General features: G+C 46.5%; 2 protein-coding genes across 3 annotated transcripts in view; one reads left to right on the top strand and one right to left on the bottom strand.

Annotated features, from left to right (window-relative positions):
- The window catches only part of FBH1 (F-box DNA helicase 1), a 224,680-nt gene that overhangs the window by 165,153 nt on the left and 41,625 nt on the right, over positions 1-17,902 (top strand). The window contains exon 23 of the transcript XR_009247818.1: positions 13,749-13,816. The gene's annotated coding sequence lies outside the window, so the exon portion shown is untranslated. The remainder of the gene's footprint in view (positions 1-13,748; positions 13,817-17,902) is intronic.
- Positions 2,411-17,902, bottom strand: part of IL2RA (interleukin 2 receptor subunit alpha) — a 55,150-nt gene continuing 39,658 nt past the window's right edge. For both annotated transcript variants that reach the window (XM_058681990.1, XM_058681991.1), the window contains exons 3-8: positions 16,016-16,126; positions 13,555-13,770; positions 11,814-11,894; positions 11,408-11,479; positions 9,581-9,647; positions 2,411-4,278 (exon numbers count right to left, since the gene is read on the bottom strand). In XM_058681990.1, the coding sequence (XP_058537973.1) occupies positions 4,254-4,278; positions 9,581-9,647; positions 11,408-11,479; positions 11,814-11,894; positions 13,555-13,770; positions 16,016-16,126 (572 nt within the window). In that variant the 3' untranslated portion in view covers positions 2,411-4,253. The remainder of the gene's footprint in view (positions 4,279-9,580; positions 9,648-11,407; positions 11,480-11,813; positions 11,895-13,554; positions 13,771-16,015; positions 16,127-17,902) is intronic.

Raw genomic sequence — 17,902 nt, 5'->3', positions numbered from 1 at the left:
GATGGGCTGGAGCTGCATAATTTCCTTTCCCATGTGGAAGGCTAGAGCAGGTCAGGGTTGGGTATTTCTGTTCCCTCCGGTTGGTCAGGTTCTAGTAAAACCCAAGAAAGTTGGGAGAATAGTTTCTCCTGAGGACAGGCCTTGGTAAGGTATTTCAAAATGGTTCCTTTCTTCCTTCTCCTGCCAAAAGCATGAGGGGGCTTTTCTCTGATCTTCACCCTGAGAACCTTGGATGTCTTCTGCAGGTAAAACTTATGAAAGGGCAGGCAGGGCTCCAAGGACTTGTCTGCACTGGTCCTCCAACAGTCTGTCAGTTTGGCACTAGCCCAGTGTCTGCTCCTGGTACACCGTGATTCACTGTTCCCGCCTCTCTGTTCAATTTGCGGGTAGAGATTTGGCCAGATTTCAACTGTCTGAGGGATCTAAGAAGAGTTGCCGATTTTCACTTTGTTCAGGACTTTCTCTTTGGAAGGAGGGGAGTGATGGCTTCCGAGTTCCTTCTATGTCAGACTGGAAACTGGGAGCCATAATGATTACTTTTAAATAAGAACACATCTGTGTTTCAGGGGTGCCTGGGTGGCTCGGTTGGTTAAACGCCTGACTTGATTTCGACTCAGGTCATGATGTCATGGTTTGTGAGTCTGAGCCCTGCATTGGGCTCTGTGCTGACAGCCTGGAGCCTGCTTAGGATTCTCTGTCTCCCTCTCTCTCTGCCCCTCCCCAACTTGTGCTCTTCCCCCTCACCCCCCCCCCCACCACCCAGCCAAAAAAGAACACATTTATGCTTTAAAACCTGGTTACTTGAAAATTATAAGCCAACAACACAACTGATGCAAAGATCTATCACTGTACATGGTCAATAAGTCAGAAAACCCACCACAAGTTACACTGATTATGATGAGCACATTTGGGGGGCCATCAGACACATCCCCTATTTGAAAAGTACTGACAATAATTTAGAATTTAGCTGAACGAATGCCAATCAAAAACCAAAACCGACCCAAGATGGTCCTAGTAATTCATCAGTAACAGCATTCTTCCTGGAAGCAATGCAAATTTCACATTTTCAATAGAATACTGAGAGTCTTCAGGAAACTTTAGTAATATATTAATTTTAGTTTAAAAAATTCAGGGTCTTGTAAATAACTCACTTAATAGAATATTAGAAAGTAAACCACCATAAAAACTTCACGTAGACCCTGGCCCTCTACCGTGAGCTGAGAACTGTTCTCGGGGGATCATGAATGGAACCAGCGATGAGCAAATATTCTGGTCGCAGGATCTCTTTTTTTGTTTCTTTTAATTGAGGCGAATGAAATTCACATAATCATAAAAAGTGTACCCTTCAGTGGCATTTAGCGTATTCACAGATTGTTGAGTAAAACATTAGATAATCACTCTCCCCAGCCACAGTTAACTACTAACTTACTTTTTGTCTCCCTGGATCTGCCTACTTGGTCTGGATATATTATATAAAAGGAATTATACAACATGTGACCTTTTGTATCAGGCTTCTTTCACTTAACATAATGTTTCTTTTTTTGTTGTTAAAGTTCATTTTATTTATTTTGAGAGACAAAGAGACAGCGTGAGCGGGGGAGGGGCCGAGAGAGAGGGAGGGAGGGAGAGAATCTCAAGTAGGCTCCACACTGTCAGCGCAAAGCCCAATGCAGGACTTGATCCCACGAACCATGAGATCATGACCTGAGCCGAAATCAAGAGTTGGACGCTCAACTGACTCAGCCACCTAGGCGCCCCTTATCATAATGTTTCTGAAGCTCACCCACACTGTACCATGTATCAATACTTTATTCCTTTTTATGGCTGAGGAACATTGCAGTGTATGGATAGACCACAGTTTGCTTATCCATTTATTATTGGTGGGCACTTGGGTTGTTTCCACCTCTTGGCTATTTGGTTATCATGCTGTTATAAATAGTCACGTACAAATTTCTGTGTGGACATAGGTTTTCATCTCTTGTGGGTATCTGCCCAGTAGTAGAATTGCTGGGTCATGTGGTAACTGTATGTTAAAAGTTTTGAACTACCTAACTAATTTGGAAGTAAATTTTAAAAAATAAAAAATAAAATAAAATAAAAAGTTTTGAGGAACTACCAATCTGCTTTCCACAGTGGCTGCACCATTTTACATTTCTGCCAGCCAAGTATGAGGATTCCTATTTCTCCACATCCTTGTCGACATTTGTTATTCTTTTTGCTTAAAGTCATCTTAGTGGGCATGACGTGGTATCTCAGTGTGATTTTCATTTGCCTTAATGGAATGACCAATGATGATGCACTTGCTAACTGTTTGTCAGGACCTTTGTACGTTATTAAAAAACATTGAGGCCCAAAGAGCTTTAACCCATGTCGTTATAGCTAGTGATACCATATTTAGACACTAAAACAATTAAATTTAAAAGATATTATTTATTAGTTCTCTTATAAACAATAGTAATAAGTTCATTATATGTCAACATCAGAGCAATGACATCATCACGTATCATGTAGTTTCTGGAAAACTCCACCATACACTTATAAGAGAATGAGCATGAAAAAGGTAAATAACATGTTAATTATTATAAAAAAATTGATCTCCTAGATCTCCCTCCCCAAAATGAGTAATGATAATTCAATTTTACTCAAGATAAATAACACTAAAAAAAAGTTTTGTTTTTTTCTGGCCTGGGATTTCTCTCAACTCAGAAAACATGTACTTGGGGGAAGGGAGGATGTAGACACTGAAATCTGGATCATTTTTGTTAGTCATAGAAAGGGCAGAAAATGGTTCTGTAATCTGGCTATGGATTTGCTGATGCCTGCCCACATTTTTAAATAACACTTTTTTGGCCTTTCGTAAATGAAAACTGGATGCTTTATTAACCTTTCATTAATCTCCTTGATCATGTGATTTTTGAGAGTGGGTGGGCATAGAGATTTATAACCCGGTGGTTCTCAAAGTGAGGTCCCCAGACCAGCAGCAGCACCTGGAACTTGTCAGAAGAGGACATCTTTGGGCCCCGCCCCAGACCTGCTCCTCAGAAACCCGACATGGGCCTTCTGTGGTCCAACAGGGCCTCCAGGTGGTTCTGATTTGCTAACTGATTTGCTAACAGTTTGAGGACAACTGGGGTGACCTTTCCCACGTTACACTCTGTCAGCATGATCTCCCTCCCTGCTTTGCGCTTCCTTCTTCTTTCCTTCCGCCCATAAACATTGGATGTTTTAATCCCTTGTCAGTGTTTTTATGACACTGATTTGGAAATGTAGACATTCACACATTATGCATCTGTCTCTAAACATCACATTCATGCAGACCAAATTCAGAGAATCATTTATAACAATCCCACAGAAACTAAATCTTAAAGGGGCATGTTAGTAATATTCAGGCAGAGCTTTGCCATGGATACAGTTCATCACCTGGGACTTAGATTACCCTTCTTTTCCAGCACACCTCCAGTAAAATCCTTTTAAATACAGAAGCTCCGTGATCCCAAGGGCTCGGTTGCCCTCTGTTGGTGTTACCCAAAGATTACTATGCCATGGCTTCTGTTTAGAAATTCACAATTGAAGAAGGTTCAGTGGAACGAGGCTAGCTTAGACAGAGCTAAGGACAAAAAGATTCAGAGTTACCGGTTCAGAGTTCTTGGAAGGTGTTCATTATGGAATGTGGCCAGGAGAATGGGCTAATCACCCAGAAGCTGGGACAGGGATCTGCATCAATCAATGGAGAGTCCAATTACATGGGGTAAGGAGTGTGTGTGTGTGTGTGTGTGTGTGTGTGTGTGTGTGCATGTGTGTGTGTGTGTGTGTGTGTGTGTGTGTGTGTGTGTCTATTTATATTCTATGCTAGGATTTTCCTTGGGATTTCTAAACTGGGAAGTATGGATGAAATGAACATGAAGCTACTTTTCTTTAACCTGTATATGGTATGGAGAGAGTCCCCTGGTGCTCAAGCTTCAATGAACATGTAGACATGAAAATAAGACCTAGAGTTCTGGTTGTCCCTCCCTGTTCCTCCAATGACCTTAGAATTGCTGCCCAGAAGCAGGTCGAGTTCACTCATTGGCACTAGAGAGCTGGCTTTGTAATGAGGTTGCAGGCGCCTGGGGCTCTGGCGTGTGGCTTCCGAGTTTTCCAAAGCCCAGGAGATCTCACAGGAGATGCGTCTTGGGTGAGTGTTCAACTTATTTGATTTTGCTTGTGCTCCGCGATTTCTGAGGTGTTCTTGGCTTCTTAGCACTCCTGGTTTTCTAGATTGTTCTTCTACTCTTCCTCCTGTGGCGATATAGCTATGTCACAGTCATAGGTGTAATACTGCACCAAGAAAAATGTGATCCCCACCCTAAGCCGATATGGGTAGAGCATTCAACATAAGTCCCCGTTGACCTGCTAACTTAAAGTTCCACCCCCAGATCCTGTTACCTTCCCACATTTCAGATCCTGAAATCCGACCTCAAGGCCTCTCCATGCCTCTGGAAGCCCAGACCGGCTGCCCCATGGTCCTTACAGCATGGTAGTTCCATCATTGTTTGGTGAGCAGATCTGAGAAACAGCCCAGGGGAACACTTCCATTCCCTTGTCAGCCAGAGCTGGGCAGTTACAGGTGCTGAGGCTGAGTGGGTCTCAGAGAATGGACTCCAGGATGGGGTCTGCTTTGCTGCGGACCCCCAAGGGGTGTCCTGCTCTTTGTATTTCGTCCTGGTGTATAGTGGCTAAGGGTCCCATTGTCACACTCAAAAACCTGGGGTCATCCCTGGGCCATCTGTCTTCCTTAACCCTCATTTCTAGCCACCTGGAAAATCCTAGTAATTCGATCCCCTTATATATTTCTTGATTCTTTTCCTCCTTTTTAACAGGTGCCCACTGACCTAGCTCATGTTCACATTGTCTCTCGTGTGGATTTATTCCATCATAACATAATCAAGCTGCCACCATGATTACTTGGTCCCTTAAATCTAGCCTATCTTGTAGACAGACTATTCAAAGGGCCAGTGCTACCATTTTCCCCATAGGTATAGCTGCTGTGGCTCTCTGTTGGCCCCAGGATAGGGTCTGAGCCCCTCAGTCTGACCCGATCTTCCACGACGTGGTCACTGTCCATCTGTAACAGCACCACACGCCTCGCATCCTGGTGTTCAGAACTGCTCAACTTCTCCTGGACGTTGTCATGCCCTTTCACCTCACCTTACCTGTCCCCACGCTCCCCCTGCCTGGTATCCATCTCCTGTCTTTCTTCATCTGGCCATAGGCACCATCAACTCTAAAAACCTTGCTGGGGGGCGCCTGGGTGGCCTGGTCGGTTAAGCGTCCGACTTCAGCTCAGGTCATGATCTCATGGTCCGTGAGTTCGAGCCCCGCATCGGGCTCTGTGCTGACAGCTCAGAGCCTGGAGCCTGTTTCCGATTCTGTGTCTCCCTCTCTCTCTGCCCCTCCCCTGTTCATGCTCTGTCTCTCTCTGTCTCAAAAATAAATAAACGTTAAAAAAAACTTTTAAAAAAAAAAAAACAACCTTGCTGGCACCCCCATGTAGGGTCAAGTGTCCTTTCTCTTTGTTCCTATAACATCTCACTCTTGGGCTTTAAGAAAATGTATTTGAGGGGCGCCTGGGTGGCTCAGTCTGTTGAGCATCTGACTTCGGCTCAGTTCATGATCTCACAGCCCGTGAATTCGAAGCCCCGAGTAAGGCTCTGTGCTGACAGCTCAGAGCCTGGAGCATGCTTCAGATTCTGTGTCTCCCTCTCTCTCTCTGCCCCTACCGCACTCACGCTCTCTCTCTCTCTCTGTCTGTCTGTCTCTCTCTCTCTGTCAAAAATAAATAAACATTAAAAAATTAAAAAAAAAAAAGAAATTGTATTTGAAATCTGTATTTCCCCCCCTCTTCTCCTCTACTAGTCTGTAAGCTCCTTAGAGTGGGGGCCATTTGTATTCACCTTTGGGCCCCGAGGAAGTGCTTGGCACAGAGCGGATATTCTTGTAATAGTTGTGTTTTGTTTTTTTTTCTAATTGAGATAGGATTGACATGTAACATTGTGTAAGTTTAGAGTGTACAACATGTTAGTATATTTTAATATGTCGTATTTATATATTGCAACATGATTACCACCATAGTTAGCAGATGCCTCCATCGTGTCACATAATTATCATTCCTTTTCTGCAGTGAGAACATCTAAGATCTAGTCTCTTAGCAGCTTTGAAGTATATAATACAGTATTGTTGACTGTAATCTCTATGCTGTGCGCTTGATCCCCAGAACTTACTCATCTTCTAATTGCAAGTTTATGCCCTTTCACCAGCATCTATATACGAGATATTCTATAATTATTTTTTGAACTATATGGAGGCCAGTAGGTGCAGAAAAGGGATAATAATGGTAACTAACTGTGCTAAGTGAGTCTCATGAATTGAAAACTCCTAGTTTCTATGTTTTGCATCTGTGTTATGCAATAGAGTAGCCACAGTAAACACTATTAAACACTTGACATGTGGCTAGTGTAACTGATGAACTGAATTTTAATTATATTTAATCTATTTGAGTCTAAACTTAAATATCCACGTATGGCTGGTGGCTACTGTATAGGACAGTACAGTCCTAGACTTTCACCAGCCCTTACTTAGTCCACAGGAACATCTGACTAGTGCCTACCTCGCTCACAGCTCCCATGGAGCAAGGATGTGGGCATGGGGTGCCGGTGAATGATTAACAAGCTGCTCTCTGGAAAAGTTGGCCTATTTCCATGGCGTAAATAGTCCCACCACGCCCTGTTTCGAGCTACCAACGCCGCATAACTGAATCCGGAGTTGGGAAGAGAGGTGCGGTAACACACCGTCTTGTTGCATAATTCCTCGATACAGACACAATAGGTGTAAATAACTGAGAACAAACCAACTTGTAGAATAATTAGAAAGTGGTTAATTTAGAGTGCTTATTAACTTCGTTTTTAATATAACTTATTCAGTTATGTCTATATACTTACTTTTTTATAATGGCTCTGTTTAAAGACAGTTCACAGAATTCCTGAAAATGTAGCTTCTGGCTGTCAGGAGCCAGTGTAAGCCAGATCTTATCACTGGCTCCTAGTAATTAATCCAAAAAAGTAAAAATAGTCAAATGTAGGATTTCTTGTGGCCACAAGAGGGCACCATCAGATGAAATTAGAGTCTAGGAGGGATTTTTTTTTTTTTTTTTTTTTTTTTTTTTTTTTTTTTTTTTTTTTTTTTCACTAGCTCTCTGGCAGAAGGCTCAGTTTGAGGAATGAGTTTGAGTCTCCTGGAAGACTAATTCTGGGAGAGCTTGTGGAAATTCATCTAGATTCAGGCTGTTCGTTATTTTACAACGTAAATTCCAAACCTTTACCATTCCCAAATAGCGTCATCACTTTGTGTCTGAAGGTTTTTAATACCTAAGCTCCTAAATGAAAAGGTCCTTGCTGGGTTTCAAGTCTTGTCAGCAAGGGGAGGCAAGGATCTACCACATGTCGAGCTCCTATAGTGTACTGGGTACTTGACATGCTTCATGCCACACGATCCTAAAAGGACGCCTTAGGAATCAGCTAACACCATAGAGAGGCTGGTCGACAGCCAGGTATATGAGCAACTCCCAATATAATAACCCAAGGGGGCTTGCCCTCTGCATCCCAGTAATTTGCACCTTTTTAATTCACACGAGGACAATCGGGAGTATATTGTGGGCCTGATGACCAATATGACAGCAAACGAAATCTGCTGGCCTTTCTCTGCCTGGGCCTCTATGGGATCTAAGAGCTCTGGGTTTTGGGGGGGTGAATCTGTGTCTTCTCAGGGTCTTGCTGGGGAATTTATATCAAGGTTGGTTAGAGTGCACCCTTGGGGGTGGTGCTTTAGGGATGCCCTAAATAGTCAGGAGAGTAACATAGTAGGTCTAACACTCCACTGTCGAAAGCGAGGGAGAAACGGGCCTTTTTGTTTGTGTGTGGAATGAATTCACTCTCTTGATGCTTGATAGTGTCTGTCTATGCAGTGGTTCTCCAAGTTTGGTGCCTGGAAGAGAAGCGTCAATCTTGCCTGGGAATTTTTTTAGAAATGTCAGTTTTCAGGCCCCACTTCAGACCTGCTGAGTCAGAAACTCTGGGGGGTGGGGCCTGCTAGCCCATGTTTTAATAAGCCCTCCAGGAGATTCTTGTTTTTTTCTAATGTTTTTTTTTTTTTTTTATGTTTACTTATTTTTGAGAGACAGAGCGTGAGAGGGGGAGGGGCAGAGAGAGAGGGACACAGGATCCGAAGCAGGTTCCAGGCTCCGAGCTGTCAGCACAGAGACCGACATGGGGCTCACGAACCGTGAGATCGAGACCTGATCTGAAGTCGGACCCCTAACCGACTGAGCCACCCAGGTGCCCCACCCTCCAGGAGATTCTGATTAACAAGTCCACTCAAGTTTGAGAACCACTGGCCTAGCACAGAGTGGTCAAAACGGGATCAGGGGTGCCGGGGTGGCTCAGCTCGTTAAGCGTCCGTATCTTGATTTCGGCTCAGGTCATGACCCCAAGGTTGTGGGATCGAGCCCTGCATCAGACTCTGCACTGACAGTGTGGAGCCTGCTGGAGATTCTCTCTCCCTTTGCCCCTTCCCAGCTTGTGCTCTCTCCCTCTCTCTCTCTCTCTCTCTCAAAATAAATAAATAAACATTAAAAGAAACTGGCTGCATAGGTATTCATTGGCTCTGAGGAGATTTAAAACAGAAGCAGTATCTCAGGCAAATCTACAGAGCTGGAAAGTAGGTTTGTGGTTTCCAGGGCACCGGGGAAATGGGGAATTGTGCGGTACAGGGTTTCTCTTTGGGGTGACGGAAATGTCTAATGTGTAATGAGATAGTGGTATATACACAGCATTGCTAAAAACTGCTGAATTGTGCACTTTAAAATGGTTACAATGATGTGTTTTATCTCAACTGGAAAAAAAAAAAAAGTACTAATATCTTGGCCCCCCTCTTAGAGCTTCTGGGTGGAGACCAAGCATTGGTGTCCGAAAAACATCTCTCCTGGTTGTTCTAACCTACAGCCACGGTTGAAAATTAAGGCCACACATGGTGCCATCCCAGTGGAGGGGGCTGTGGTGTGAGCATCTGCCCCAGGCAGAGGGGGCGCGCAGAGAGGAGAGCTCAGGTGGATGTGCCCACTGGTCTCCTTGTAGCCCAGTGATGGGGGCAGAAGTGTCTGGGGCTCTACGCTCAGGTTGCGGTTTTGGCCTTTGCCGTGCAACCCTGCTCGCGTTCCCTGATGGGTTGGCCTGTAACTATATGGAAGGTTCTGAGGGGCGGGTCGTGGGAACATTCATAAGAGAAGCGGGAAGCCCGGCACACGGTAGGCGCTCAGCCCGTGCCAGCGCCCTTTCCTTTCCCGTGTCCTCGCTTTCATTCTTGGTGATCGATTCTGTGGGGATGTGTGCTGGCGGGGTCTCTCTCTACTGCCCCCTCCCCGGGCTGCTGCTGGCTAGTAGGAGAATGGGGTGGGCTGGGGGGCGAGGGGATCTCTGCCCACGCACGCTGCCCACACCGGCTTCACCCACTAGCCGGGACAGGGGCTTCGTGACAGTGCAGGACTCACCATCTCCGCTGCCAGGTGAGCCCGCTCAGAAGGACGATACTGATCAGCAGGAGGACGCAGCCGGCCACTGTCAACAGAGAAGCAGTTCACCAAAGGCGCTGGGCGAGGGCGCAGAGCATTCTGAGGCGCCCCCCACCCCCACCCCCACCCCACACGAGCGAGGGTTTCCCGAGGAGGAGGAGAGCCTTCCCCGGTAGCTCCCGCGGGACATGGGATCCTGGGAGGCTCAGGGACTGGGAGGGGGGCAGTGGGGAGCTGGGAAAGGGCATGGAGCCTTGCTTCCAGGGGCTTGGTTCTTTCTGGGGGGAGTGAAGGGACAGGCACTCTCTTCAGAAAGCTTCAGAGGCCTCAGTTAAGGAGGCCATGAGTGAGGGCTGCCATGGGTGAAAGAAATGTCAAAATACAAGGATAAATGATAAACACATAAGCATCTCTTAAAAGTATTCATATTTCCCAAATGCTGCTTTCCTTCCTTCCTTCCTTCCTTCCTTCCTTCCTTCCTTCCTTCCTTCCTTCCTATCTATCTATCTACTTGCTTATCTACCTACCTACCTACCTACCTACCTATCTACCTATGTACCTACCTACCTACTTGCTTATCTATCCATCTATCTATCTATCTATCTATCTATCTATCTATCTATCTATCTATCTGCTTGTTTATCTATCAACCTACCTACCTACCTACCTACCTACCTACCTACCTACCTGTCTACCTGTCTACCTACTTGCTTATCTATCTATCTATCTATCTATCTATCTATCTATCTATCTATCTATCTACATACCTACCTACCTACCTACCTATCTACTTACCTACTTTATCTATCTATCTATCTATCTATCTATCTATCTATCTATCTATCTACATACCTACCTACCTATCTACCTATCTACTTACCTACTTTATCTATCTATCTACCTACCTACCTACCTACCTACCTACCTATCTATCTGCCTACCCATCAAACCATCAGTCTTAGATGTGCCTGACACAGTCTAGTTTTCTTTTTCTCCTCCAGGCTCTATTGGTATATACCAGACATGTAACCCCGTGTACATTTAAGGTGTACAAAGTATGGATCTGATGTGAGTCCATATTACAAAATGATTACCACCATAGTAGTAACTACCACCTGCACCATGCCTCATAACTACTGTTTCTTTTTTGTGGTGAGAACACTTAAGATTTACTCTTTTAGCAAATTCGAGTATACAACACAGTATTGTTAACCATAATCACCATGCTGTATGTTAGATCCCCAGAACTTATTCATCTTCTAATGGAAAATTTGTGCTCCTTGACCAACATCTCCCCGTTTCCCTCACCCCTACCGTCGCCCCAGTCCCTGCAACCACCACTCAGCTCTCTGTTTCTATGAGCTTGGGTGTTTTTTCCTCCTTCAAAGCCTGTTTTTCTCTCCTACCAGGAAACAATTGTACTGTTTATGGAAGGTTTGGGTTTTTTTTTTTTTTTTTTTGTCTCTTTGCATGCTTATACTGCATCTCTTCCCCTCACCTCCCTCACCTCCTCCCTGTCCTTCCCCTCCCCCCCCCAAGCCACAGTATATTTTATCATTTAGGATCTGTTCAGGAGGAACTTCTGGGGGCTGGTTGGGACTTCACACCCAGCTTACTCTAACTGATTACCGCGAGTTTATGTTGTTAATATCTGGATTAGTCTTTTACCCGTATAACTACTATACAGTGTAAGGAGGGGGTCATTTTAAACTAACCAACCAAACCCACCAGACCAACCAAGCAACATATCCCACAGTCTCTGTTTGGGGTATGTTTTGTCAACAGCAGAAGGGACCCCCTACCCACCTGCTATCTGATACTCGGTTGTGAATACGAATGACTCCGTGGTCATAGACGCTTCCGTATGTTTCTGGAAATCTGTGCAGAAAGGAGAGGAGGAAGTGTTCAGCTTGTGCTGACAATCAGACGGCACAAGCTGGGGAGTGTCAGGATCTCTCAGTGAGCGGGAACCCCAGAGGCTGGTGGAAGGGGTGTGAAAGACAAGGGTTTCACCCTTCTGCCCCGAGATACCACCCTCAGCCTGTTCTGTCCTCATCCTGACACTTGCTTTTGACACGTTTGAGGGGTGGGATGCAGGTGTGGATCCCTGAGCCGTGGACCGGAGGGGTTGCTCTGGGAAAACCGCCTTCCCCCTCTCTGGCATGACAATTTCAGGGCCCAGCTTTTACCCTCCCAGAAATTCTAGACGTACCTGTAGTACTTGCCGTTATTGAGGGACAGGAAGTGTCACTCCCAGGAGCAGCATCAGTGCTGGCTTGAGGCTCTTCGTCATCTGGAGGAGAGAGGAGGTGATGGAGGTGGAGAGCGGGGTGGGGGTGGGGGTCTCACGTACACCCTGCCCCGCCCCTATCAGCTGATCCCCAGATCAGATCAGAGTGCCGTTCTCGGCAGGTTGTCTGGGGCCACAGTGCCACGTGGCTCTCTGTCAGGGTTACAGGCAAGCGGGTAAGCAGTCCCGGCAAAGCTGGGTAACAGGGAATTTGGCCCTGATCCTGGCTCCGTGCAGCCCTGAGCAGTTCCTTGTTCTCACACTTCGTACTGAGCCCTGGTTTCCATCTGTGGCTTGGAAACCGGTCATCATACTACAAGTACCCCTGAAACACCAAATGAAATAGAAATGCACAAAAGGACAACTTTTCTCTGTAACAGGGTCCCCATTCCCTGTGGGTGGTTCCAGTTATCCAGGACGCTGCCCTGCCTTGTCGTCCTTTTACACGGGAAGTGACAGACACCCTGGCCAGTGTGTGGCTCACACTGCGGGAAGAAAGCACAGCATCCCCAAAGAGTCCAAGAGGAAGACACAGGGTATGGCAAGTGGTGGTGTTCGGGGACATCGTCAAAGAGATATGACCGCCAACTGACCCGTGGGCTGGACCTGGGCACCCAGAGGCTCCTCACCCCCTCTGCTATGAGTGGGATGTGGGTTCCGCTTGCCTTTCCTGCTCCCAGAGGCTACTCCAAGGGCAAGCCTTGAGACGGTGATGTGGTTGAGACCACCTGCACAGTATACGCGACTGAACCCAGTGAAGGCCTGTTCATAAACTTTTAACATCTGGCGAGTGAGTGTGGAGATCCCTTCATCTCGCTGCCGCCCAGGACAAGCCTCCTGTGTAGGTTCCCTTTGCTTGTGACAACTGCCACCTACCAACAGTGGCCTTTGCCTGCCTCTTCCTTTGGTCTCTCCCTCCTGTGCTCCATTTATGGGGGCAGTTTCAGATTTCGCCCAGGGAAACTCCTGGGGAGGGTTACCAACCGACAGGTGGTGAGCTAAGAAACCTGTGACACTTACAGTTGGTTACACGTAAGTAACCATGTACGGCTGGTTACATGTAAAAATAGTAATACGGTTTCGGAATGAAACTAGCAGACCTCAACCGAGGTGGGTGGTACACCTGTGTGAATGAGTGTGCATGTGCATGTGTGTGCTTGAATAGGCCCCTTCCCTGCACGTTTGCACTTTTATCAAAGCACAGGTGGGAATTACAGAAGGAGAGGGGCCTGCTAACAGCGAGTGCTGTGCGAATAACAAGTTTACATTATACACTAGTAAATGAGACATGCATGGGTGGCAGGCTGGACCTGCCCTTTTGAACGGGAGGAAGCGTTGGCAGCTTAGAAGAAGAAGTCAAAGTTCAGGGTCAGATAGGAAGGGGCTGCGTTATCACCAGTGTGGTGGCATCTGAGGTGCTCTGGGACACTGGCAAGGTCCTCCCTCCTCTTCTATTTCTGCCATTTATCCTTGCTCAGGGTACAGGAGACCTTAGGTGACAGAGACCTTACTTTATCTAGTCTACTTTCTAGAATGAGCAGAAACAGAGGCCCAGGGAGGTGAAGTGCTGTGCCCAAGATTACACGGCTGGTAGGTCAGGAATCCCATCCTGGCCAGCCTGATGGGAAAGCAGGGTGGTGGACCCACGAAGGGGCCACCGTACCTGGAAACCAGCCGTCACTCCTTTCGCTTATGCACTGGAGCGGGGGCTGTGTCCACGTTGCCTTCCCACAGATCATTTTGCAGACACTCTTGGCAGGACCCCTGTGCAGGGCCCTGAATCCCTGCATGCACTGGTAGTGAACTGCCTGCCCCACCACAAAATGGTAAATTCTCCTCGAATCTTCATGTTCCCAGGGCGGAGGCTCCCTGCAGTGACCTGGAAGAGGAAAAGGAAATTCTCAAGGCAAGTTGGCGACGGCATGGTGAGTGAATCCCAGTTGCCCCTTCCTAGAGACTGGACCTTGGTTCTTTTTATTTTGTTCATTCATGCGTTCATTCATTCATTCTTTTATTCAACCAATACGTATTGAGAATGTCTCTGTGTCAGGAACTTTGCCAAGCTCATTGCAGGAAGGCACACAGACCCAGTCACTCCTACAAGAGCGGACGATCGGTTGAGTGAGAAAGCAATGAGGGCAGAATGTACTGAGTATTATAGCTGAGCAGACAGTTGCTGTGGGAACACAGAGGAAAGAGAAATTACTTCTGGTGATGGCGAGAGTTTCCGTAAGTGGACAGGAGTGGGAAGGGCCGTCTCGGCTGAGGGACAAGGGGAAGCTCAAGCCCATCTGGGCCAATGAAATGTGCAGACCACCCTGGATCTCCACTGCTAAGTGAGGAGGTACATCCTCAGGTTGTGGCTTGTGGTCATCTTGGGGCTATGGCTGGAGGACTGAAGATAAAGCCAAAGCCGGAAGGAAGGAAGGGCTGAGAGAATCTCAGAGAAATGGAGCCTGATCAAGCCATACCTAACGCTTGCCCTATGTGAGTCATGCCAAGGCCTCTGAAAATTCCTCATGCCCTCTAACCTTCCACTTGCCCAACTAAAACCCAAGCCTGACTGGTCTACAACCCCGGTGATCATGTCCTGCTCTGATTTATTCTCAGGTTTCCCAACCCCACCCAAAATCTGCATATATGGAGCCACATGTACCCTCTCTCCCTAGACATGTGGAGCTATACATATGCCTTGACCTTACAGGCCTTCCACAGTCTGATTTCTTTTAAAGTATCTTCTGTATAACCCCTCTGCTCCAGAGGGAAGTCCCAGGGGGAGCCAAGCGGTCCTGTCCTGCATGGTCTGCTCTAGTGTAGTACCTTGCAAATCATGACCGCACCTGTGATTTAGTCTCAGAATAAAATTTCTTTTACAGCCGATAAAATCCATAATGGTCCGAACCTGTTTAAATTACATTTACTTCTTTCGAGTGGAAACATCCCCATTAAGATGATCTTTGAAAGGGCCCTTGGCCAGAACCAATGATTATCTCTTGAGTAAGGACAACAAACATTGACCTCCTGAGAAACCTTTCAATAACTGTGCAGGGGAAGATGGGAAAAAGAGAGAAAAACAATTAAATGTGTTTTGGAATGCCATTCAGTACAATGTTGGACGCACAACATAAAAACATCACGTTGCCACAATGCCCCCGGATTTGTCTCTTTTTTTTTTTTTTTATAAGAAAAGCTGCAAATAAATTCAAATTAATTTAAAGTAAGGAATCAGTTGAAAGATTCTCCAGTCTAAGTCAGGAGACCTGAGGTCTTACTCCTAAGTGATGTGGGTTTAGCCGAGTATTTTAACCTCTCTGTATCTTAATTTCTTCAGTCAATCAAAGTAATAGTCCTGCTCCTTGACTCAGTGGGTTATGAGGTTCAAATGAAATTATATACAAGATGATAAACTTTTTTGTAAGGTTATAAAATTAGCACAGGACAATAGGATCTTGTAAGGTCAGTGGGTCCTCCACAAGTCAGGCTTTCCTAACGGGCTCTATTTCTTCCTGACATAACAACCGGAGTGCAACATGATTCATTTTAGAGTTGCAGGAGCAACTGGGTAGTTAGTCATGGTGCCTACGCAGACCTGGCCCGTTAGCCAGGAGGTGCCTGCAGCTTCAGTACTCACCAGTGTGGTTCATTGTCTTAAAGGGAAAATGCAGAGTGCTTCCTTGAGGGCACAGAGCGTTGTGTACTCACATTGGTATCTCTGGTTGGCAGCGCTGGGCACAGTTAGTCCCAACACATGCTTTTTGAATTGAGTTCAATTGAATTGAATTGAATTGAACTGAGCTGAACTGAATTAAGTTGAATTCAATTGAGTTGAATTGAACTGAATTGAATTGAATTGAATTGAACTGAATTGGGTTGAATTGAATTGAACTGAATTGAGTTGAACTCTATTCAGCCAGCTCCCAAACCAGGAGGAAGCCCAGAGCCCAAGTTGGCTTGAAATGTTGAGCAGCACTACCACCTGCAAACACGATACAACAGTTCTTGTTTACCTGATATCCTTAAAGAAGAGGGTAGTGGGACAGGCTTCCCTCCTTTGGGGAACACACAATAAGAGAAGAGTTGGCTCCTGGGAGTCAGCCGGACAGCCACTCAGATGCACTTCTTACCTGGAAGGTTAACTTGGTCCGTGGGCTGCATTTGGCTCTGCATTCCCATGGGGCTTTTTCCCTTCTGTTCTTCAGGTTTAGGGATAACTTGTCCATCTGTGGCCCTTGGGGCTAGAGAACATGGATAGAATGAAGCAAATCACTTCACAAATGCTTAAAATAGAAAACATTCTTGTGTGTTCATTTACTCAAGAAGAGTGCCTTTCCACTGCCTGCAACATGCCCAGCAGTATTGGGGTGTGGGGGTTACAAAGAGAAGCCACACCCTGCCCTGCCCTTGGGGTGCTTTCAGCATTGGCCTGTCAGTATCCCCATGCATGACGGCAGTGCCCTACAACATGTTTCTGAAAGAACTGGTAGATTTTCTGGGGTTTGTGTGTCTCCCCAAAGGGGAGTCCATTCTGCCATCCATCTGTCAACCTGTGGGCTGACTCCCTTGTCTCCCTAAAGCAGCTCATTTAAAAGTTAAAGGGATGAAAAACTTTAAAAAAAAAAAAAAAAAGCAGGGGGGGGCGGGGCTCCTGGGTGGCTCAGTAGGTTAAGCCTCCAACTTCGGCTTAGGTCGTGACCTCACGGTTCATGAGTTTGAGCCCCACATGGGGCTCTGTGCTGATGTCTTGGAGCCTGGAGCCTGCTTCGGATTCTGTGTCTCTATCTCTGCTCTCCCCCACTTGTACTCTGTCTCTCTCTCAAAAGTAAATAAACATTAAAAAAAATTTTTTTTGAAGTTAAAGGGATACAATCTTAAAGCAAGGAGGAGAGGAGCCTCCTGCCACACTTGTCTCCATCGTGAAGATTTTGGCAAAGGAGTTGAGCATAGGTACTGCTGTGAAGGGGGTGGGGGGTCAGGGTTCTAGCTGGAGGTCTGTGGAGGGTGTGCTGGGAACAGCAGAGCAGTGCTCTCTAGACTGTGCAGTCCACGTGTGGTATAGCTGAAACAGAATGCACTGTAGCTCATGGACACCATCTCCAGGGGTAAGAAATAAAAGGACAGAGGGTGCCTGGGTGGCTCAGGTGGCTGAGTGTCTGATTCTTGATTTTTGCTCAGGTCATGATTCCAGGGTTGTAAGATCGAGCCCCAAAGTCCTGCTCCGCTCTGGGTGTAGAGCCTGCTTGGGATTCTCTCTCTCTCTCTCTCTCTCTCTCTCTCTCTCTCTCTCTCTCTCTCAAAATAAATAAATAAACTTAAAAAAAAAATTTAAAGGACAAACAGACCCACCAGTTTTCACCATGTTCTGTTATCACAGAGTGCATAAAAGACCTTGTAGAGAAATTGGTCTCATGAGAGCTTTCAGGATTCAGTTGAGAACAAATGTTCAGTAGCAAAACTATGGTATTAGACCAACTCAGGCTTAGAAAGCCCCTTGGGGGTCATTCCCTCCAAACTCCACTCTGGGGAGGTGACCAGCCACCATCTCCCAGCGAGTGGCCCTGCCTTCTCTGTTCACCCTCAACAGCAACGATGAGGTTTGGGACCCTTAGTGCACAGCTGGTTCCAGTCACTGCGGGCATTGAGGGCCACGAGGCTCTCAAGCCAGGTTTTGAAGTCCAGAGATAAAGACATTCGAGGAGAGCAACTTCCTCCTCCTCTCTGCTTTCCTAGTGCAGATTTGGGGCCTTGCTCACACACCAGCCTGACCCGCCTGTGGGTTGTTAATCCTGCTCCCCCAGCCCAGCAAGGGGCTTGTGAGACTGAACAAGAGGCAGCAACCTTTTGGGGGTAGTGGGGTCTTTGGGGAGAATACTCTTCGTGTTTTGGAATGCCCTGACGCTGGGCTGGAAGGCCCGGGACCGGTGATGCTTTCTGCCTGACCGTATATTTGACCTCGGAAGACATGCCCAGAAGAACCCGTGGTGGCCACAGTGAATATGTGGGTAATAGATAAG

Source organism: Neofelis nebulosa, chromosome 8 (assembly GCF_028018385.1).
Source record: "Neofelis nebulosa isolate mNeoNeb1 chromosome 8, mNeoNeb1.pri, whole genome shotgun sequence".
Classification (NCBI taxonomy): domain Eukaryota; kingdom Metazoa; phylum Chordata; class Mammalia; order Carnivora; family Felidae; genus Neofelis; species Neofelis nebulosa.
This window is presented reverse-complemented; position numbering and strand designations above follow the sequence as displayed.